General features: G+C 49.6%; 1 protein-coding gene across 2 annotated transcripts in view; it reads right to left on the reverse strand.

Annotated features, from left to right (window-relative positions):
- Positions 1-953: 953 nt before the first annotated feature.
- The window catches only part of LOC118236439 (protein phosphatase Slingshot homolog 2-like), a 35,444-nt gene continuing 13,209 nt past the window's right edge, over positions 954-23,188 (reverse strand). Inside the window, exons 1-14 of one of the 2 annotated variants that reach the window (XM_035434819.1) lie at positions 20,962-21,744; positions 13,865-13,986; positions 13,111-13,175; positions 12,768-12,889; positions 12,539-12,604; positions 12,364-12,429; positions 11,771-11,965; positions 10,543-10,636; positions 9,849-9,977; positions 9,093-9,139; positions 8,619-8,765; positions 6,789-6,989; positions 4,019-5,018; positions 954-3,391 (exon numbers count right to left, since the gene is read on the reverse strand). In XM_035434819.1, the coding sequence (XP_035290710.1) occupies positions 2,024-3,391; positions 4,019-5,018; positions 6,789-6,989; positions 8,619-8,765; positions 9,093-9,139; positions 9,849-9,977; positions 10,543-10,636; positions 11,771-11,965; positions 12,364-12,429; positions 12,539-12,604; positions 12,768-12,889; positions 13,111-13,175; positions 13,865-13,986; positions 20,962-21,089 (3,750 nt within the window). In that variant the 5' untranslated portion in view covers positions 21,090-21,744 and the 3' untranslated portion in view covers positions 954-2,023. Of the gene's footprint in view, positions 3,392-4,018; positions 5,019-6,788; positions 6,990-8,618; positions 8,766-9,092; positions 9,140-9,848; positions 9,978-10,542; positions 10,637-11,770; positions 11,966-12,363; positions 12,430-12,538; positions 12,605-12,767; positions 12,890-13,110; positions 13,176-13,864; positions 13,987-20,961; positions 21,745-23,188 lie in introns of those variants that run through there. The other variant, XM_035434820.1, reaches the window with a different exon arrangement.

The following is a 23,188-nucleotide window of genomic DNA, read 5'->3' on the forward strand; positions in this document are numbered from 1 at the left end:
TTATTGAGCGCAACAGGACCGGGACAAGATTGGGCTCTGCGTAAAATTAACAGAATTTGTGCGAACATATTAGCCAGGGGTATTGTTAAAGGTAAAAACTAAAGTTTGTCCAACTTTTGTCAAATTAAAACATCACCGTCCATTCGTCATTTTAAATGGTCGTTGAAGCAACAAGAAAAGCGCAATTCAACGTCCTTCTCAACCCAAGCACATTTTCTTTTCGTTGCTGCTTACGAGTATATTTCTGCATACAATTAAACAAACATTCACTTTAAACATTCAAGTTGAACTTTTTAACGCACGATGGAATTAAAAAAATGTGTCGATAGAACGTTTCTTTAATATAAATGCACGTTACGGCAAGAACATTAAATTCAAGACGTGTATACATGCTAGAGTAAGTTATCCACAGCGTTGTAAGACTGGTCGAGAGCTTATACCAGGAAGAGGTAGTTTTGAACGTATATGATTAAAAACTGGCAGAGTTACTGTGATATGGTGTATAGAATGTGGTTACATAAGCATTCGAATAAATGCCACCAATCAATAAAAACCATATCTGCTAAAACAACACGTGCACACAAGTGTGAAACGTGTAATATACGTTCGCGCTGCAAGATGTTGCATGGCAGGGTCATGGCAACATCGACGGCAGTGCTGGAGTTAACCAACTTTTCTTTTTTTTTAATTGTCTTTGTCTCCATCTACTGGCCATTGCCAGTCGCTGCAGCTCTGCGCAGGGGTTGTGGAGAAGTTAACTTTTGGAAACATCCCCAGCGAACTTCAGCACACTAATCTAATCGTAGTTATACCACAGTTAAACTTTATTACACCACAAATACATCTGCTGACATCTGCTGATACCATTCTTCAAATTTTTTAAAATGTCTTCAGTGTTTTCAAGAGTTCCGTTGTTCCTTTCATTAAGAGTACACAACAAAAAAAGACATCTGGCATTTTTCAGTTTGTGTCTTTAATATTCACAGCTAAAACAGGATAAAAAAGAAAATATTAACCTTTCAGACTTTAAAATGAAGAGTTCACTTACATTTCTGTTAATGCACTGTGCACACAAAATGACTCTCAGACAGGTTACCCTTTGCCATACAGTGAACGTGCTTCCCAAGTACAAACACACATATAAAAAAAGGAAATAAAATAGAAAATAAAATACTAGTAAAGTGCATGTCTGAGAAACAAGCCCCTTATTTCATCTCATTAGATTTTTACAAAAAATAAAATAAAAATAATAAAAACCCTGAAGGGGGAAACAGCATCAATGTACAAATATACCCACCATAATGCATCGGAACCCCTCACACAGCAGAGCAGATGCCCCCCTCCCACCCCCCCTCCCCCCACCCCCCACCCAGAGCAACCAACAGTGTCAAGACAACAGAGCTACACACAGACACCCCGAAACACACAACTAAGCACCCGTACACGGACCGTCCCAAACACGCACACGCACGCACACACACACACAGTCTCTAACACGCAGCTAACCACAAGAACGTACAGAGCCCCAACGCGCCCGGGCAGCCCCGCGCACTGTCCCCTCAGAGCGCCGCGCGCGGCCGGCGGCACAGTCCGTAAGAGCTCAGGGTGTCCCGGAACAAACACCAGCGGGAAAACGGGCGCAGCCAACGTGGCCGTCCGGACAATCCCGTTCCAGCTGACAGAAGAGGGGAAAGGGGGGAAGGTAACCACAGCGGCGTCCCGTGGACGTGGCCTGAAAGCACCCTTCTCCCCTCTGCGGCTGGTGAAGGCGTAAGACAGACAGGCAGAGCCATCCGCCAAACCGCCGTTTCGCAGTCCCCCGCGACGGTTCGCGTCTGCCTCCGAAAAAACAGAATTTGAAAAGGCGGTTGGTCGCTTGGCTTGGACAGTGGTACCTGAATGTGTGCTCGCTACACGGTGGTATTGTTTTGCTTGTTCGGTGCGGACTGGACGTCGCTTTGACCCGGCAGAGCAGTCAGCTGCAGTTCTGTCCTCTCAGAGCCCTGGCCAGGACGGGCGGGGGTCACATGGTGCTGTACAGGAAGCTGTGCGTCTGATTTCTGTCCGCCATTTTCTTGAGCCTCCGCAGAGGGTGCGTCCTCCCGTGCTGTTGCCGCGCCGAGACGAGGGGCGGAGACGAAGGTGTCTGGGGGCGGTCCGTAGAGTCCCGAGCCCCGCCTCCCCGGCCGGGCGGACACGCCAGCGAAGAGGGGTGCAGCGAGGGCTGGTTTTGGCGGGCCCTGAAAACGGGCTCGTCCCGTGCGGCTCCGGGGAGTGGCGAGGGGGGAGGGGAGGTGGGAGAGGAAGGGGCGGAACCGGAGCGGAGCACGCGCTGCTTTTTGGAGGCGTCGTCCGGGCCGGTGTGGGCTGGCTGGGGGCGGGGTTCCAGGGGGTCGGGGGTGGTGAGGGCGGAGCCGGGCTCCCAGTCGCTCAGGTCGTCGGGGTGGAGCTCCAGGCAGCCCAGCTTGGCCAGGGAGGCGGAGCGCTTCATGAGGGAGGGCAGGGTGAGCCCCGCCTGCCGGATCCGAGCCTCCATCTCCGAGGCCCCGCCCAGGTCCCGCCCCCGCTCCCTCGGCCCGTCCTGCTGCGCGCTCAGCCAGGCCTGCCCCTCCCGGCCTCCCGTTCCGCCCTCAGGCCCGCCCCCCTGGCTCAGGAAAGCCTGTAGATCTTTCTGGGGGTCAGCCAACTTCTCCAGGTCCTCCCCGCCCCTCTCTGGGGCCCCTCGGGGCTCCAGGGACACATCTGTGCTCGTCGCCAACTCGGTCACGCCCTCCAGCTGCAGGAAGGACAGAGAGAGGGAGGGGCCCGCCTGGGTAGGGTGGGGCTCTGAGCTGTCCCCCTCAGAACAGAGGAAAGGTCCTGAGACAGCATCTCTAATAAAGCCCCTCCCCCTTTCCTTCTCATTCTCATTCTCCTCCCCCTCTCGCCCTGGAGGCTTGGGGGAGGGCGTGTCTCTCTTCGGCTGCTCCCTGCTTCCAGCCGTGTGAAGTCGAGGGCGGGGCTGGGGGCGGGTCTCCGTTGCAGAGGTGGGGCAAGAGGCGGTGCCAGGTGTGGAGGCGGGGCAGTCCAGCTCCTGCTTCAGCCTCTGCTCAAGCTGCTCGGTGACTCGGCGCACAGAACCCGAAGGACACTCACAGGGAGGGGTGGAGGGGGAGTCTGGGAGGGTGGGGGACAAGGCTAATTCTGGAGGCCCTTCATCAGCTCCACCCGCCTCTCCCCCCTCCTCTTTCCTATGCTGCGGCTGGCTGGGGGCAAGGATGGGGGCGGAGCCAGGGTGCGATATAGACTCCAGCTCTGTTACCATATGCCGCACAGAGATGCCATTCTCCTGCAGGGCCCTGGGAGCCACCGCCCTATCACCGCCCTCCGTGGGGTGGGCGAGGTCCTGTTCCTGCAGGGAGAGAGGGGGAGAGAACGAGAGAGGGAGGAAAGAGGAAGGAGAGAGGGATTGGTGGAAAGGCCGAGGGAGAGAGAGAAAGCAGTTTATTACAGGAATCCATGATTAAGGTCCAAAATTTAACACCCAATAAACACATTCCACCAAAAGTCTTGCTATAAGTTCAGAAAACTTGCACCCTTGCTTAGGCTCCGAAGACCATAACTTAGGCAAAGGCCCTAAAACAGGGAAACTACACCGAGGCGAGCTATAACTGTTCAGAGACTACGCAAGGGCTGATCCATAAGCGTCCTGCAGTACCTTCCTTTAGCACGAGGTGGCACTGTTGTATAAACGCAAAACTTCTCTAGAGGAAAGCTACAACTTCACTTCTTTTCTGCTATACTTTGACACCAGCAACTTGAGCCTGACAAATGCTATAAAAATACAATATTACTGTTATTTTAAAAAAATGTTTATTATCATAGAATTATCATAATTTTTGACTAACTGTGATAATGATGACACCAACAGTAGTGTGTAATTATATAATTTTGTCCACGGCTATGAGAAGAGGTCAGCAGTGCACACGATGGACAGCGTAACATCAGTGACGGCTCTGTGAGCCAGCAGTTTCCTCACCTTGCACTCTTCCTCCTCAGCCACAGTCACAGTGACAGTCACAGTGCTAGGGTCCTCCAGCGGCTGCTGTTCCAGGCCCCTGGAGAGGGGTGGCTGAGGAGGTGCCTGCTCAGAATTCGAGTGAGCAGGGCCCTCCAGAGACAAGCCCAGGAACTTCTCCCGAGCGCGTAAGAAGTCAATGCGGTCGGCGCTAAGGGGCGGGGTGGGGACGGGGGCGGGGACACCCAGCGGCTCTGTGTCGCTCGGGTTGTTGTTGTCGTCCTTGGCCACAGGCCCTGGCCCCAGGGGGCCTGAAGGGTCCTGTGGGATGACAGACATTGGGGTCTCCAGAGGTTCCAGGGTATCGCTGGTGCCGTCGGCTCCACTGCTGTCGGACATTGGCACGGGCAGCTCTTGGGGTCCTGTGAAACAGGAGGACACCGCTGTGTCTGTCATCGGACTAAGCGCTGGCGGCGATGTCTGTGGCGCTTCCAATTTTTCTTCAGGCACGAAGCTGGACGGCTCCGAGGGGTCCTCGCACGGCAGTAGCAGCTCAGGGGATTCCAGTTTCGGCTCGCCACTTGTGAAAGGTGGAGGATGAGGAGAGGGCGGGGAGGAAGCGGGCAGCAGAGTGAGGGAAGGGGGCGGGTGGGGGGATCCGACGGGCACGGTCACGGCGACCGTGAGCAGGGAGTTGTCCACCCTGTCCTCAGGCACCGCCGTGGCCGCCTGCGGCCGGGGGAGCGCGGGGACGCGGGGGTCCTCCAGGGGAGGGAGGGTGGGGGAGGGCAGGCTCTCCTCTGAGCCGCACACGCCATTGGGGGCTAGCGTTGGGGGGGTGGCGGCCTCTGTCGGGGCGCTCTGGGCCTGCAGGAAGTGCTGGAGGGAGGGCGGGGCGTTGTTGTTGTTGTTGTGGGGGTCCGAGCGCCCCAGCGAGTGGGCGGTCTTACAGAGCGGCTCGTGCCGCTCCGACAGGTCGCTGTCCGAGTGGGAGCGCCACAGCTTATTGTGCCTCTGTTTACTGCGGGGGACAGACAGACAGACAGACAGACAGAGGGGCAAAAACAGGTACAGATTAATGTGTGTCCGATTCATAAACTTACCCTAATTCCATTGTGAAGCACACCGAGGTGTTTGCTTCTTTGTATGAAAGGTTCTGTCTCAAGAGTTTATGATTCTTATTAATGCTTGTATCCAAAACCCCACACACTTTCTACAGGCCTGAGTAGCTGACCTGTGCTGTGCGCTATTTCCTTCTGTCTAGAACAGAGGCAAACGGCTGTGACACTGGAAGGCTGGGGTGCGCGCGCTGCTTTTTGTTCCTGTGAATTATTCAGTCTTAAAAACTGTTTTATACATCGGTTATACTTCATTCTGACATCAGACCACAGAGAAACGGCAGCTCCTGATTTTACGAGAAAGGGCAGACTGAATAAATGTTGTTTGGACCTATTAAATAACAGAAGCTGGCTTGAAATCCTGAAATGGGTGTCAGGCCAGAACAGAGAATCTGTGCCTCTAACCAGCTGCCGGCAACGCAGAACGTCACTGGCGGCAGCGCGAGAAGATTCACGGCCAAAAAAGTGGGTCAAATCCTGAGGCGTTTCTGTGCATTCCGTTGGCCGACGGTGTGGAAGTAGGGCGTGGCTTCGCGCAGCGCAGAAAGGAGGCGGGGTGTGGTCTAACCGGTACGGTGCTCTGTGGGTTATTTTCCCTCTGCCCACGCTTGCTGGTGTTGGTTCCAGCCGATTAAACCTGACACTTGCTAAATATCTCTGAAGGACCGCAGAAAAACCTTTTCACCAAAACGCACGAGTCTGCACCTGTAGCAAATGACTTAATACAAAACTGTCTGATCAACAAATAATTGGCTAATGAAATATTTAAGAGCACAAGTTGGTAATAGAACCCCAAAAATGATCAGTAGCACCCCAGCAACACGACAGAAAAACTGCAGAGACTGCAAAATCAACTAGCCAAATGGAAGGTGCTGCTGCTAGTGTGATTCATTCACTGACAAACTAGTGGGCCAAAATCCAAGAGGTTTTTACACTTTGTGGTAACTGAGGTTTAGGTGGCTTTGGTGTGTAGCACTTTGCCTTCTATGAGTGTGTGTGTGACTAACAGTTTAGCTACTGTACTTCCCAAGACTGTTGGGCTAACAGCTTAGCTACTGTACATCCTGAGAGAGTGTAGGGCTAACAGATTAGCTACTGCGCATCCTGAGAGAGTGTTGGGCTAACAGTTCAGCCACCGTACATCCTGAGAGAGTGTAGGGCTAACAGATTAGCTACTGCGCATCCTGAGAGACTGTTGGGCTAACAGCTTAGCTACTGTACATCCTGAGAGTGCTGGGCTAACAGTTAGCTGTACATCCTCACAGTGTTTGGCTAACAGTTCAGCCACCGTACATCCTGAGAGAGTGTAGGGCTAACAGATTAGCTACTGCGCATCCTGAGAGAGTGTTGGGCTAACAGTTCAGCCACCGTACATCCTGAGAGAGTGTTGGGCTAACAGATTAGCTACTGCGCATCCTGAGAGAGTGTTGGGCTAACAGTTCAGCCACCGTACATCCTGAGAGAGTGTAGGGCTAACAGATTAGCTACTGCGCATCCTGAGAGAGTGTTGGGCTAACAGTTCAGCCACCGTACATCCTGAGAGAGTGTTGGGCTAACAGATTAGCTACTGCGCATCCTGAGAGAGTGTTGGGCTAACAGATTAGCTACTGTGCATCCTGAGAGAGTGTTGGGCTAACAGATTAGCAGCTGTATGCCCTGGGATGGGGGGGTACCTGGCCAGCAGGATGCCCTGGTACTCCTCCAGCTGTCTCATAAAGGAGGGGTTGGGCTTGGTGACGCCGCGGCGCTCCTTGACGTAGTCGAAGGCCTGCCCCAGGTCCCAGCCGTACTCCTTCATGGCGTAGGCGATGACCGTGGAGGCCGAGCGGCTCACGCCCATCTTGCAGTGCACCAGGCACTTGGCCCCCGCTTTCCTGCCACGGAAGGAAAAGAGGAAGAAGCGTGAGCGCTCGCAGGGGAAGAAGCTCCATGGGAGTTAGCACGCTATCGCTCAGATTACCGGCCCAAGCCTGTTCGACGAAACAGTATGCACTTCTGCAAGCGGCTCTGGACAAGGGTGTCCACTAAAAGCAATGTAAGTTGGGTAATGTAATGGTTAGAAAACCGGGCTTGTAAAGTCAGAGGTTGCAGGTTCAAATCATGGGTGGGGCACTGCTGCTGCCCTTGAGCTCGGTACTTAATCCGAATGGCTTGGGCAAATACCCAGCTATGTAAATGGCTAAAACAAACACAAGCTGTGTAAATCGTTCCGGATAAGGGCGTCTGCTAACACAGGCTAAATGTCACGCAGTGCTTTGCGGTGGCGGGCTGGCGATCGCATGCGGGTGCTGCAGGCTCCACTGCATCCACGCAGAAAGGGGCAGTCACATACAGACCAACGGGAATACGCCACGTTCTGAGCACTAACCAGGCTGGACACAAGCAGGCCTTTTCATTTATATATAAATATTTTATATGATTTACTTTTTTATTTGTCATTATAACTCTGCTGAGTGATAAATACGGGCGTCCTTGGACTACAGCAGAGAACAAACCGCAAAAACCAAACAAATAAGACAATGTCAGCAAGTATTTTAGTCTTAATTTTAGACTTAAACTGAAATCTTATTTCTATGACTTTTTTTGCTTGATAAGACAAATATATTGCCAGTTTGACTCATTTCAAGACAGTTTGACTCATTTCATGATTTGCCAGTAAGGCAAGACAATTTCCCTTTTCAAGCAAAAAGAGAACTTAAAACAAGCTTAAGACTTTCTACATGACAGATCTTATTTTTTCAAGTGTCATTAGACTAAAACACTTGTGTAACCTTGCGTTCTACTGGGTGTGTGAGGAACTTTACACAAACGCAGGGAGAGGTACACTGGACAACAGTTTCTGTTGTATTGTGTTGTATTGTATTGGAATGAATGAGTGCTTTGTACTGCAGTTTGCTGACACCTTGAGAATGCAGACAGATCATTTAGCCATCGCTAACCACTGAGGTTCAGACGGGGCAGCGTATTGTCCGGTAGTGAGCTCAGCACTCAACTACAGCGCTAATTAAAGACATTTTTCAACCCGAGTTGCCCTGCGTTTCCCATCGCTGAAAATTAAATATGGGTCAGGCTGGCATCCAGCTAATCTGGATGCGCAAGAGAACAAATGAACAGAACTAAATATTTAAGGTCAAATGACAAAAACTGAACCCAGCTAGAAACCCAGTATTGTATTCACACTCTCGTATGTCCACGCAGGCATGGGCGCGCACACACACACACAGACACAGACACACACATGTACACACATACACACAGGCATGTGCACATGCACACACACAGAAACGCATAGTCACTTTCTCCAAAACACACACACACACACACACGCACACAGGCATGTGCACATGCACACACACACACACACACACAGAAACGCATACTCACTCTTTCTTTCTCTCCAACACACACACACAGGCACGTGCACATGCACACACACAGAAACGCATAGTCACTTTCTCTTTTTCTCAAACACACACACAGACACACACGCGCAGTGTTCTCACTTGGCCTTTGAGATGAACTTGTACGTGTCGTTCCAGTACGCCAGCAGATCCGTGGCCTCCTCGTCGTACACGCGGATGTTGTGGTACTCAAACAGGCCGGGGAAGAAGTTGTCGATCTCCCGCGTCACGTTCAGGATGTACCGCACCCTGGTACACAGACGGGAGGGAGAGGAGGACAGAGAGATGAAGAGACCGTGTACGTCAGGGAACTGGGCCTGCAACTCAGGGGCTGCGGGCTCAAATCCAAGGTGGGGGAACTGCTGTCGTACCTGTGAGCAAGGCGCTAACCTGCAGTGCTTCAGTAAAATGCCCAGCAGTGTATATGAATTGTATGTAAAGCAGTGTATGACACACTGGATGGGAGAGGGCGCTAAATGGGTAAAGATGTAATGGAATGTAGACGTCCCCATTTACTGCAGGCTCACTAACAGCGTTCAGCATCACCGCAGGAGGAGACAGAGAGGCTGCACTCACCCGCTGGTCTGAAGCTCCTCCAGATTGGACGCGTTCCACTCCGAGCCCTAAACGCACAGCGGCAAAGTCCATAAATCAGCTATGCATGGCTGCAGACCAGCGCCACTCATCTGTTCAGTTTAATTAAATGACAGCAGTGTGGTTCACGCTAAAAAAAACTCGCACATTCCCTGAACGGAAAGCCGGGTGCAGGACCTTACAGAGACCCAGCCCGCAAAGCAAATTCAGCTGGGAGTTAACACAGCCGCAGAAGGTGTCTGTTGTAAACACCTCTCTACGTCTGACTGTTCAGCGAGGAAGGAAACAGTAATGGAGAGGGGAATTAACTCCAGTCCCGGAGGGCTGCAGTGTCTGCAGGTTTAACTCCAGCCCTGGAGGGCTGCAGTGTCTGCAGGTTTAACTCCAGTCCTGGAGGGCTGCAGTGTCTGCAGGTTTAACTCCAGTCCTGGAGGGCTGCAGTGTCTGCAGGTTTAACTCCAGCCCAGGAGGGCTGCAGTGTCTGCAGGTTTAACTCCAGCCCAGGAGGGCTGCAGTGTCTGCAGGTTTAACTCCAGTCCTGGAGGGCTGCAATGTCTGCAGGTTTAACTCCAGCCCAGGAGGGCTGCAGTGTCTGCAGGTTTAACTCCAGTCCTGGAGGGCTGCAGTGTCTGCAGGTTTAACTCCAGTCCTGGAGGGCTGCAGTGTCTGCAGGTTTAACTCCAGCCCAGGAGGGCTGCAGTGCCTGCAGGTTTGGGAATGGGCAGGGGGTGTTCTCACCAGATAGACGTGGTCGAAAATCTCAGTGGGGCTGTCCATCTGGCCCAGGATGACGATCATCTCGTTGTCGATGAACTCCTTGAACTCGCGCAGGTTGCAGACCATCTGCATTTCCAGCTCGGTGCGGATCTGTGCAGGGGTGGGGGTGGGGTTGGGGGGGGGGGGTACAGGGTTACTACATCATTAGCTCCGGATCCCCTTTCAGCCTGACTGCCAGGGCTCAACTACAGCATGACCAATGGCTACCATGACAATTCACCCATGCCACCAGCGGGGCCCAAATAAGGCTCATCACACACTTCAGCTCAACCTTTCAACAAAAATAAATAAATAATAAATTTTAAAAAGCTACCCCTCATCTACAGTGGGTCAACTTCGTTTCTAGGACAATGCTTGGACTTACTGATTATAAATGACTTTTTTTTTTTTTTTTTTTTTTTTTTTTTAACAGGACGAAATGGGTAGGTAAAAAATAATTTAAAAAAAAAAAAAAAGTAATTTGGTTCTTTTTTTGTCTCGCAATTAAAAATCTTTTGGGGGGGGTGTACGTTCATCTGTTCTTTTACTTTTGAAACCATTGTGGGAATCAGCAGGAGAATGTTAAATGAAGAATGAGTGGAGGAACAGACTGGATGGAGGGATGAGAGGGGGATGGAGGGATGAGAGGGGGATGAGAGGGGGATGAGAGGCAGACCTCTTTGGAGGTGACGTTCTCCAGGTCCTTCTGCATCATTATCTCTCTCAGCCGGGTCTTGATCAGTCTCTCAGTGCGCTCCCTCTCCGTCGGCCTGGGGACAGACGGACACGGCTGGTCATAAGACAAACAGACAGACAGACAGACAGACAGACAGACAGACAGACGCATGCCAGTCCCGGACAGTGCAGACAAGTAACCATCACTGAGCAGGTGGGACTGCGTGCGTGTGCGGGTGCGGGTGCGGGTGCGGGTGCGTGTGCGTGTGCGGGTGCGGGTGCGGGTGCGAGTGCGGGTGCGTGTGCGTGTATGAACACTGGCCCTGTCCCATGGCTCACTCCATCCCTTCTCTAAGGTGCCGGTGGCTCCAGGGCCTGTTTTCCACAGCGGCTGCATGTGACAGAGGCAGCCTGTGTATATTTAGACTGCACTGACCCCGGCGCGTAAACCCGCTTCATCTTCCCCATTAGGACACCCAGCCGCCGGTGTCAGGTGACACCCGCGCCCCCGCGCCCCCCCCCCCCGCCCCCGCCCCAGCTCCGTCTCCCGGCCCGGCCCGCTGGTCTAGATGCCGCAAGTCGCCTTCTCCTGTATCCAGGCTCCTCGTTTACAGAAATAGCAGGTTCCGTCGGTTTCTCTGAATGGCTTTTGGAGAGCCCGCTCACTCTCTGTGGTTTCGACCGGCCTGAGGAGACCCCTTATGAACCCATCTGGGCAGCCACGTGTGTCTGGGGGGCACTGCACAATCAGCAGGAGCGGACCTGTGATTCTCCCAATTCTGCCCGATGAAACTGGGGCTTTCATATTTGCAGACCCTATGTTTTAGCCAGAGAACTTGGGTATGTCACACAAGAACTTTTACCCTTCGACAACTGACAGCAAGCAAGAATGCTCAGCAATAAGACTAATACTAGTGGCCCCTAGAGACAATTAAGTATGAAAATGTGGGGCGGAGGGAATTTAAATGTATATATATATATATTTTCAGGTTTAGACAGTTCCTGCTTGTCCATTTGTATAGCTGCAGTGGCGTTTCCTCTACATGCTGCACGTTAACCTTAGCATTTTACCAGCTTACTATTGGCTGTCAACAGATCTCTTCTTCTCCCAGGTCAACACAGAAAAAACCTTCCAGCCGTCCGAACTCATATTGTACTAGACTGTGTGTGTCTCCCGAATGCGGACGGATGGACAGACGGAAGGACGGACGGACGGACGGCGCACTCACACGTCGGTGAAGAGCACGGGCGAGTCAGCGCGGTGTGACTCCACGTCCTGCATGGCGTTCCACTCGTTGATGCAGGTCTGGTCCGAGGCCACCCGGCTCTGGTAGTAGCTGACCCAGGTGAGGAACAGGCTGCCTGGGTAGTAGTTATGGCAACGGGCCACTTCACAGGCCTTGTGTAGGGACTGCAGGGCCGACCTGGGGGGGGGGGGGGGGGGGGGGGGGGGGAAGGGGGGGGGGGCGGAGAGAGAGGGGGGTTAGAGCTGCAGCAGGTTAGGGAGAGAGAGGGATCAGAGTGAGAAAGAAGAGACTGAAAGACAAAGAGATGGAAGGAGGAACCAAGAACGTTACAGAGGAGAGGAGACAGAAAGACATATCATGGGGCGACATAGCTCAGGAGGTAAGACCGATTGTCTGGCAGTCGGAGGGTTGCCGGTTCAAAACCCGCCGTGGGCATGTCGAAGTGTCCTTGAGCAAGACACCTAACCCCTAACCCCTAACTGCTCTGGCGAATGAGAGGCATCAATTGTAAAGTGCTTTGGATAAAAGCGCTATATAAATGCAGTCCATTTACCATTTACCATATCAGTACTCACCACATGGCTTGTACAGAGACAGGTTTGAAGACATGGACTCTGTTGACTGTGGACACACTGAATCCCCTGAGGAGAGAGAGAGAGACAACAGAGGTCACAGTGGGACAAACTGTCATCATTTCAGCAACAGAACCCAGCGCTCTGTGGGCAAGGGGTCATCGCTTCTGGGTCTTACCCGTCTCCGTCCAAGTGTATGAGCGTGTCACTCCAGAGGGGCAGCACCAACCCAACGGAGCACGAGCTGTAGGAGACACACACACACACAGACACATGCATTATGCAAAAATCACATCGCATAGCAATTACAGTGAGTACACCTTAAGGCATGCACGCACACACACACACATACATAATCTGAAAACACAGAGAGATCAGACTCGGTAACAGTGGCGCCCCCTGCTGACCTGTCAGAGGGGCTGAAGTCCATGCCCAGCACGACGCTCTCCTCGGTGTCCTGCCGGCCGTTGGTGGACACCACCACCATGTAGCGCGTGCACTGGGGGTGCACGCTCTCCAAGCGCACCGCCTGGGACGGGACCGGGGGGAGCCAGGGGGGGGGGGCAGAGGAGGACAGGGAGAGGGATGAAGGGGAGAGGAAGCAAGAGTTGAGCACTGTGTAGATCTGCATGGCCTGTGTGTACGTGCGTGCGTACGAACGAATGTAAATGCATGTAAGCACGTGTGTAAGTGTGGATGTGTGCGCACGCGCGTGCGCATGAGTGTGTGTGTGTGTGTGTGTGAGCTCACCAGGCGGATGGTGTCTTCGGGGCGTAGCACAGTGAACATGGTCTGCAGGTGTTGCTGAAGATCACCTGCAGAAGGACAGAGAAGGAGAGGGAGAGAGGGAGAGACCCAGTGTTACATGCGCACACAATAATGACCACAGGCCACAGCAGGCTGCGCTAGCTCTGTACTGCTGGCCATTCCCTACACCGACCCATCCTCCTCCAGAGCCTGCAGTGCTTCTGTTCCCACACAAACCCGCCCCAGTGCGCAAGGACACCCCCATGGAAAAGCCGCAGTGTACCGTACGCCACCATCAACGCCCTCATCTGCTGTCAGGGTGCTTGTGCTGTCCCCTGCGCATTACAGCAGACCCCAGGCCTGTTTCCATAGTGCTGATCTGGGATCAGTTACGCCCTTTAGCTCATAATGCATGAGCTTAGCATGAGGACCAGGGCAACCTGATCCTAGATCAGTGCTCTTAACTCTACCCTGAGATGCTTTATGAATACGGGCACTGGACTCTGGTTTGGTGCTTTGTAGTCAGCCATTTTCAGGAGTACTGTGCAAAGCTTCAGAAATGACACAGCTCTACATGCGGCAGTGTACAGACCTACATTACTGTATATCACACCGGAGTGTACGTGTGTGTATGAGCGCGCATGCGTGTGGGCGTCCGTGCGCGGGCGTACATGCACACGCACGTGTGCCCTTTTCTCGCAGTTGCGGTCGCGAGGACGACGGCGGTTCCCATCGCGCACGCCGTTGCTGTGGTTACCTGCGTGCTTGTTTCGGCGCTGGCTGACAAGGGGCACGGCGGAGGAGGAAGAGGAGGAGGAGCCATTTCCGCGGGGCAGGAAGAGGGCGGCGCCCTTTACCGTCAGGAAGCTCTCGTTGATGCTGTGGGGGGGAAGTGAGGGGAAGCAAGTTAGCAACAGCACCAAGAAACAGGACTGACACGGTCATTAACCGCAATGGCCAACATCCACATCCATGAGAATGCTGGGAAATGTTGTACAATATCTTGTGGCGAAATAGATCAGAAAATCATGTTGGTCGTCTAGGAGGAGAGGAAGTTCCATACTTGACAAAAAAAATAAAAAAATCCAGAACAAAGAGGTTCAGACAGAACACACCGTACTATCTGGCTCTCCGTCTTGACTGCATATGCGTTTGTGTGTGTGTGTGTGTGAGAGTGGGAGTGTGTCCACCAGTCACTGTAGAAGGCGGTGTGGTTTTCAGCTTAGACAATGTATGAGTGTGTATGTGTGTGTGTCTGTGCGAGTCTGTGTGTGTGTGCGCACATATGTACGTGTCTGTGTGTGTGTGTGCATGTGTGTGTGCGTGCGTGTGTATGGGTGCCTCCTCCTACACATGGTCACTGGCGGTTAACACTATGAAGGCAGGATTAGACACAGATAAGAGCCTCAAAGGGAATCCATCGCATCGAGAGCGGCCACTTTAAATCTCTCCAGAGACTTGGCAGTGCTGCACACTGACATACTGACCTGGACACACTCAGCAGGCCAGCCCAACCACATACACCCAACTTTCTCCTGTACATTACACAGTAGCGAGAGGAACAGAATGCTTACGCACGCATGCACGCGAACGGACACGCACAGACGGACGGACAGACAGACAGGCACCCTCCTGACCAGGAATGAGCGAACAGACACTTCTGCTTCTCCTGTTCCCAGGAACCCGCAAGTGCGAGAACAGTGTCGCCACAGAGAAATGCAACCTCGGCAAAAAACCACAAAGCCATGAAACTATGAGGCAACACGAGGCTGCGCAATTTGAGCTGTCCCAGAAAAGAAAAGAAAAACAAAGCTTTGGTTCCCATAACCCCCCCCCTCCCCCCGAACGCACAGCCCCTCTGACTGCTCCTCCACAGTGGGATAAAATGAGGCCTCGGTGTGAGTGCCCGGGACACGGCTTTACAGGGGACAGAGGAACAGCAGGGGAGCAGACCAGCGCTACACTGGAGTGAAACACATCTGTGTAACATTAAAAAGGCCAGCGCTAAACCGCCTTCCAGACAAGATGCCCTGGAGTGGCATGCGTCTGGCCACTCTCAACTGTCCAAAGAAAAAAAAATTTATAGGCCACCATATGTATTTTATTTATTTATTTTTTTTTAAAAACATAAAATAACTTAAAAAACATAAAATAACATTAAAAAACGACTAATAAGTTAAACTATAATAAATGAACAATAACTTAAATTATAACTTAAAAGCAGCTAAATTCTTATTCTGCCTGCTACAGGAGGATTTGGTATTAGTCACTTGGAGGCCATGTTTCTTGAATAACCATTATGACATTGACATTTAAACCAATGAGCACTGCCTCCGTTTCGCTGGCTGCCAATCAGAAGTGAGCTTTAAGTGAATGTCTACACAGAAGGACACGCTCCAGCTGTCGTGCTCATAAATGGAACGCTTTACATCAGAAGGAAATGTTATTATTTTAGCGTTTATGGGAGAACTATACGCTGTCATTGCATGATTTAATGAATGATTACAATGGGAGGGGGGTAAAGTGGTCATGCAATGCCTTTAACAAACATCTGAGAAATGAGGAAGCACTAGCACGTTAGCAGCATGGCGACAGGAAAGCCGCTAGCATGCTTTTCCAGCCAGCTCTCCGCTCTCGCTCGGGTGGAGAGCTAGATGTAGGCAGGCTCTCTCAACGGGAAACATACCCCCAGCTCCCCTGTACCCCTCCACTGGGGTGGGGAGGTCATTTTGTGGATACCCAGAGTTGGGCAGTAGTCCTTCTTAGGGCAGAATATGGACACAGCGTTCAATGAAAGGACCTCGGCCCTCCTACAGTCTCTCCACTGACTACCAGAGAGGGAGAGAGAGACGTGGGACTCCCCACCTACCCCTGCCCATATTAGTAAGTCTATGGCACAGGATAAATATAGTCCCAGGCCGCTCACAGAAGGCCTTATGAGTGCACAGATAAGGTGGACAGAGGGAGGTGGTGAGAGCTGCATTCTGTCACCTTTAAAGATATCGATTCAACCGGGAAGAGAGGGAGGGGGAGGGGGAAAGAGAGAGAGAAAGAGGACAGTGAGAGACTTAAGCTGGATATAACGGACATAAAAAACAGAATGAGTGACACAAGAAAACATGAGATGAGAGGAAGGAAGGAAGAAAAAAGTGACAGACTATGGAGAACTAGCGAAGTGACAAACGAGCGTCTGGTTTTCTAGCAAGAGCAGGGCCGGCGTGTGGCTGGGGCTATTCTGGTGCTCACTCCCCGGCCCCCGATTGGCCCATACAGGGACCTGATCAGCCAGTGGGGAGGGCCAAAGCTATTTTGGTGCGAGGCAGGGGGTGGTGACACTTCCACAGGCAGAGGCACAGGGTTCGGGCCGTGAGAGGAAGAGGTCTGGGACGGGCTTAAACTAGTTGAAGGAGGCACGCTCAAGATCGGTCTTGGGCTAATGCGCTCTACTTGGGTCCCAGGTGACCAGTGGAAACAAACAAAAATAAACAAGACCCTCCCTAGTACATTCTAACAATAGACCTGTACAACTTTAATGTCCTAAAAAAGCAGCAATTACCCTGTGACAACTGAATGACAAGAAACTGCCCCAGCTCTCAACAACTGAGTGACTGAACATTCCTTCACTCTTTACTTCTCCTGAAAATAAATAATGCTTCAGCCCCTTGTTTGTTTACCAATAGCATTCCCACACTGGATGACGACATCAAAACAAATGTTAAAATTTCCAATTACTGAACTTTACTATCTCGACTGCTCAATACGACTAATAAAAATGTTTTTCTTTTTGGGTCGTTTCTTATTGTCGTCAGTGGTTTCCAGAGGACAGTTTTATAAGTACTGGTTGTGCTACTTGTTCACACAAATGCGTTCAGAACAGGTGCTGCACAGATCTATGGGGTCGAGAGCAAACACACAATTAGACAGAAGCATCCATGTAATGTTAGAGATTAGCAGTGCTGCCCAACTCCCGCTTCACACCGACGCTGGCAAACGGGCAAGTTCCTTCAGAGCTGCAGCACACGGCAGCCTCTCCAAACTTCCTTCTTCGAGGCCGCAAAACACACGTCAACCTCTCAAAACTTCCTCGTCTGACTGCCAGGACACAGCCTTCGCGGCTTTTGGTAAATTTTGGTCACGTTTGGCCGTGCGAGCGATGGGCTTTCGCAAATCTGACGCCCGAGGTCGTTTCCAAAGCGTCAGGATTCCAAACAGGACTTCCTGCTCAAACCTGCCATTAAACAAACCTGTACTTAAGCAGCCGACAAGATGAGGATGAGCCTGTCCTCTCATCTACACTGCTTTGCTTTGACAATCAAAGTGAACCTCTAACAGCCTTTTACTCTAACCGCTCTGAAAAGCATTCCTTGGGTCAGGATAAAAATACAGCGGTATTCTGCCGTGTCACAAGTCTCTCTCCAGTTCCAGTTTCTTTCCCTTTCTTACGTCTCATCTGTGCCCAGCTCCCTCCGCTTTCTGCTTCCATGTCTTTTTTATCAACATGTTTGTTCACCTCAAACACAAGCAAAGTTCACTGAAGTTGACTTCTTCCAAGCAGGTACCGTTTATAGTGTCCACATGACCAAGCACGTGAACCCGAGAGGGCAAAGTAAACAAACGTGGGGACACACAAACACACACCTCGCAGCCAATCACACGCGCCGTGCCGGGACCAACACTTCCTTGATAAACAAAACGGCGTGTGACTTCCCCGCTACTCCTCCCCTGTTGCCATGTCAACTGGGAGAAATGCCAGGTGAGCAGACGCAGACTCTGGACTTTCCCTGTCTGTTGCTCAGTTCCTGTTACAGCAGCCCGGCTGCTCACGGCTACCTGGGGAAGGGCTGCCGTTCATCATAAAGGTCACAGAGCCTCTCCAACTTCCCAAAAAAACACACCTTCTGCTTTTTCAGCTGTGAGCTGCCAGGGGTTACCTGAAGTACCAGCAGAACAAGGAAGGTTGCTGAGAAGGAGGAATATGAATCACACCTCGGAGAAACTGGATTGAATTCTCAAATCAGGCACTCTTCACGGCTGTGCCAACGAACAATTATTTTTTGGATACACCCTCTGACACGTATAGCTATCTGTATATGTATAGCACACTGAACCCATCTGAACTATAGAAAAACAGGTAGGTTCATTGCTTTCTATGAGGATTACAGATTTTGCAGTTGTTTCACCTCACAAAGCCCCTGTTAAAATCACATGACATAGACTCATCCAAAGAATAGAAAAGAAAACAAAACAGAACAGTGGCACTATTCTGTTTTAAGCTCCACTACAGGATTTGAGTCCAAACTGAGAAATATTGCATTATATCAACAATATTCCGACCTTTCACCTTTCTGGTACAGTTAGCGCATGCCATGGAGTACCCACAAATTCCACCGACTTTGTTGAACTCCTGTTGCTAGGTGATCAGCTAATGTCAAACCTTTTCCTCAGCCCTGGCTAAGAACAAGCACCTTTGTAGGCCTGAAGTATGATCACAATGGAACAGAAAACTGTGTGGGAACACTCATTTACACGGCTATACCATAGAGAACAGGAGAGTCAGCCTGCACCATTCTGTTTTCTGTTTTAACTTTGTGCTTCTCAGATAATTATATAGAAATAATCTGTGATTTGAAAGCAGTGCTTTTTCATCGTCAAAACTAATGCAAGATTATCTGGTTCCTACTTATACAGCTAACAGAAGCAAAAAGAGTAAAGATGACAACTGTGATATTTAGTGAAATAGCCAATTGTAATCCCCTGCAATATAGAATGTTTAGGAAATAGTCATCTTTATAAAATATCTACCATCATGTTTGAAAACTGAAAATACATGGCAAATTAGCATCCAAACTGGATTTGAAAAATAGGCTAAACCAAGCTGCAGTAGAAGACTACACAAATTATCTTCTGATCACAAGACGAAAACGATCATGGCAGTTAGAAAAGAACCAAAAACCTAGTGATGGGAGAATGAAGTATGATGACAACTCATTCTCCCACGCGGTGTGAATGAGGCAGAATGGCTGAAGCTACAATTAGTTATCAATCACAGATCTGCACAAACCAAAAAGTTTTTGCTTGTCACAGAACAATCGCCTGTTCAAATAGGACACCTCATTCCGCCAGCTGTACCACAGCTAAGTACCTAACTCCACTCAATCACTTTCCGTGGCTTATCGGACGAGCGCAAATCGTACATTTTTGAAAATTTAACTGAAATAAAATGTGTTTGTATGGTTTGCGCAGTCTGTCTGGAAGCCCGGCAGGGTTGAGTACAGCTAGAAAGCAGCAGTCTTTCCTGACGTTAAACTGAGACCATGGCGGGGAAGTGTAGGGCTTTGACCAGTGGAGGTGCCAGGAATAGTGTGCATGCTTGCAGAAAGGCAACCATTTGCGATCGGGCCTTGCAAATATAGACCAGACTGTAATTATGTACTTCCCTGGTATTGGTATAAACTTTAACCCTATGACCCCATCAGGCTCACATAAATGCAGTGCTACTAGAGAAATTACTGGCTGGGCTATCACTACATTTTTAAAAAATGATAATGAAGCAGTACCTTTGAGCTGGGCCTCTTGGATTAATCAGTGCAGAGAAATTAAGATGCACAAAAGGGAAATGGTATGTGACATTTTAAGTACCTCAAGCGCATTTCGACAGGCAGTTTTAAAAATGTCCTCTGTTATCAAGTGCCCATTAATATTAAGATTTGTATCACTGGCCACCTATTTTATCTGTCAGTTAGGCGAATAAACAGAAAAAGAAGGTCCAGTCAAAACTGTGGGGTTGTATGTGTTCATATGTGCTAACCAGTTTGTTGCTATACAGGCGTTTGAAGGACAGGAGCACAACAATATAACTTGACACAACGACTTTGCATTGAATTTCATGAAAAGCATCAATTTCTTAAATCACAGATGCTCAGAATCAAGTAACCAAATCAATACTGAAATGAATTGCATTTGCACAATCAATCAAGTTTTTTTCCCAACCAGTCTTGTCCAGTGTCCAGGTATATTCCAAAGGATGTAGATGACTGAGTAACTTCAACGCATGAAAGCAGTTAGGGTTCATATTATTAAATGACTCATGTCCTTCCCTCTGTTCAGAAAGTCCACACTGTATTGAATCAGGTAGGTGACTAATCTCGCGCAACTATTTCACAACAGCACGAGGAAATCCACTCAAGTAAGCACACATCCTTCCTGTTACGTCACCTGGTGAGAAATTCGGTTCTGCGCTATAATGCACACACAAGACACCTAAACGGCTTCCAAAGGGTCGGTGCCCTATATTTCAAAATCAAGTGAACAGTCTTAGATTAATATTCATGCATAAACAGCTACACTATTATTAGAAAGTCCATTTAATCTGCACTAACTTTAGCGTTACATCTTGTATATGCCAACTTGAGCAGCCGGCTATTAGATAGCTAAACAAGGAAATGGCTACTGTAAGAAGTGAACTTTATTTGCTCGACTTACAAGTAAGCCAAAATAGCCACTGCTGCAGACAGGTAACTAGGTAGCTAGCTACAATTCAACTCAATCTGTTATAGGTTATCTATAAAATATTTTTGTATGTATCTTACATGGTAGCTTTAAATAAGTCCAGCAACCTGCAAGCATAGTTAGTTGGCAAGCACTGTTGCAAAACAAAAACATGCATTCAATACATAATTATGCATTTAATTGGCGTTAAATAAAATAAATAAAATTAGACGGCCAATATGATTGTTAGCTAGCTTCATATTCTTGCAATCTATACGACAAAACAAGACCTGCAATACGTTTTAGCAGCTATTCCTCAACGACAAGGAATAATGAACTCTGTTGTACAGAGAAATGGCAACTTACAGTTGATTGATCTTGTTCTGGGAAACGAAGGCGTTCTTCGTGAAGTGTGGTACCATTTTCGCCCCGCAGCAGGCACAGAAGCACCCCGCCGCGGAGCGCCCCGTGGCAGTCATGCTGCCGAGAGTCATCGAAGCGCCGTTGTCGTGGAACAGCACCAGTGTTCAATTGGCACAGTTCACCCCTGGCCAAACATCAGTCAGTTTCTCAAAAATACCGCTTCAACGTTAAAAAGGTTTAACAGGCCAAACTCAACAAAAATGTCGCTCGAAACCTAACACGAAAATACTAATTTATTGCTCTGTGCTTCTTCAATTGACTTTAAATCATCTAGTCACTAACAAGACAAACGCAAAAGTAGGCTTAGGTACACCAACAGTGACCGGCTATTGTCTTTTAAACAGTGAATAGTTTCATGAGGTGGCAAACATATCTTTACCACATTAGCAGCCTATCTAATAAATAAAATAAAACACTCGTATTCCCGGCATCCGTTCCTTTTTAGGGAAAAAATCGTTTCCAATGAGCGATAACGCGACTGGATTCAAGTTTCGAGCACAAATACGCACTCTTCCTCAGCTAGTTGGCCAACTCGAAATAATCAGCTACGGTGTAGCCTTGACAAAAGTTTAATATCTTTAACGTCGAGTTAAGTCCGAGAGCCACTTGCTCAGACTAGTCACGTCCTTTCGCCTCTAATCGTAACCAGAAATTCAGCTGGCGCAAGGCAGAGTGGAAAAGGAGGAGGAGCACTCCGGTCAGCATGTGCTCACTGCGAGGAACACACCCAGAAGCGATATACGACACTGCCGGTACCTTGTGCAACGAGAAAGGCAAAACATCATGGCAGGAATTGAGAAATCCCTCGATACGTCTACAAGCGTAACATCAGATTTTTTTCCTTTGTGAGCCGAAAGCCTAATTACAACAGAACTCGGAGCTCCAAAGACAGCCAAAATTCGACAATGCTTTAAATAAAAAATAAGATTTCGGTCAGACTGATAAGTAAATATAGTATTAATCACAGGTATATGTGATAAAAATGTAGAACAAGACACAAATCTACTTCTTCATTTGAGGTACGATTTGTGAAAATTATTTGTAAGTAAAAGGGAAGGTAAATCTGTAGCCTACTGCAATGTGCTAGGCCAATATAACCCATATATGGGTGGGTCCAGGCTCACATTGGGAACACCTGTACTGCCCTACATCTTGTGGTCTCTAAAGATCTATAGATGGTGAAACAATTGCCTTTGTTCTACCCATGTCAGTTAAAAATGGAATTATATAATTGGTGACACCACTCCCAGCACCATACAGCAGTAAGAATATGTATTCAGGGCCTGACCTGAGTAACACAACCCCAGGTACACAAAGCCATCGTCCGTCAGCGCGCACAGCTTCACCCCGGCCCATTGTATGCCTGTGTATGATCAATGGTGCTATGTTCACCCTGCTATCAAACCACAACACAGCCAAGCGTTCATTCAGAACGGGGTTGGGAGGCGCTGAACACAAACACAATGCGGGGCAGCAGCTTTGAAAATCTCCAGTGTTGTCTGCGAGGGCTTTGATTAGATTTGGCTTTCGGCTTTGTTGATCACAAATGAACTTGTATGCTTTCTTGCGTCTGTTGCGTCAACTGTTGAATGACGGTGGACTGTCTAATTAACCACCGGCAGCCTCTTCGATTCTAGGTATTTACTGCATTGCAGCTCAATCATAAACAGTGATGACCAGTAATGTTGGGGTGGGGCAGTGACAGTATTCCTCCTGGGCTCGGTCACCACGTTTAAACAATGGCACAACAGCAACCCATGTCCTTCTAGAGATAAAGATTTTCTGTTATCTGTCCACCTAGCAATGAGGAAACAGCAAAGTGCAAATGACCAAGCCACCTGCATCCTCTATTTCGCAGCAGAGCCTTTAATTTTGCTTCACTTGAGAGAAGAGACGCCAGTAATGCAGCTTTTGCATTTTTACAGACTTCCCCTCTCTCTCACAAGCCCTGCATTTCCACAGGGTTAGTTTCCTGGGCCTGCAAATAACCTTCAGCCAGTGAAGAAAAAAACAAACCACCCATTGAACCTTCACAGATTCCCCTCTAATGAAGCGTGTTTACATTTATGGGGTGTGTCATTCTACTTCTTGTGATGTCATTATGCATTCAAGACTCAAGCACACCAATGCAGCGTTTCACAAGGCTTTTCAGCTGGCCTCTATCAACTTG

Source organism: Anguilla anguilla, chromosome 9 (genome assembly GCF_013347855.1).
Source record: "Anguilla anguilla isolate fAngAng1 chromosome 9, fAngAng1.pri, whole genome shotgun sequence".
In the NCBI taxonomy this organism is placed as follows: domain Eukaryota; kingdom Metazoa; phylum Chordata; class Actinopteri; order Anguilliformes; family Anguillidae; genus Anguilla; species Anguilla anguilla.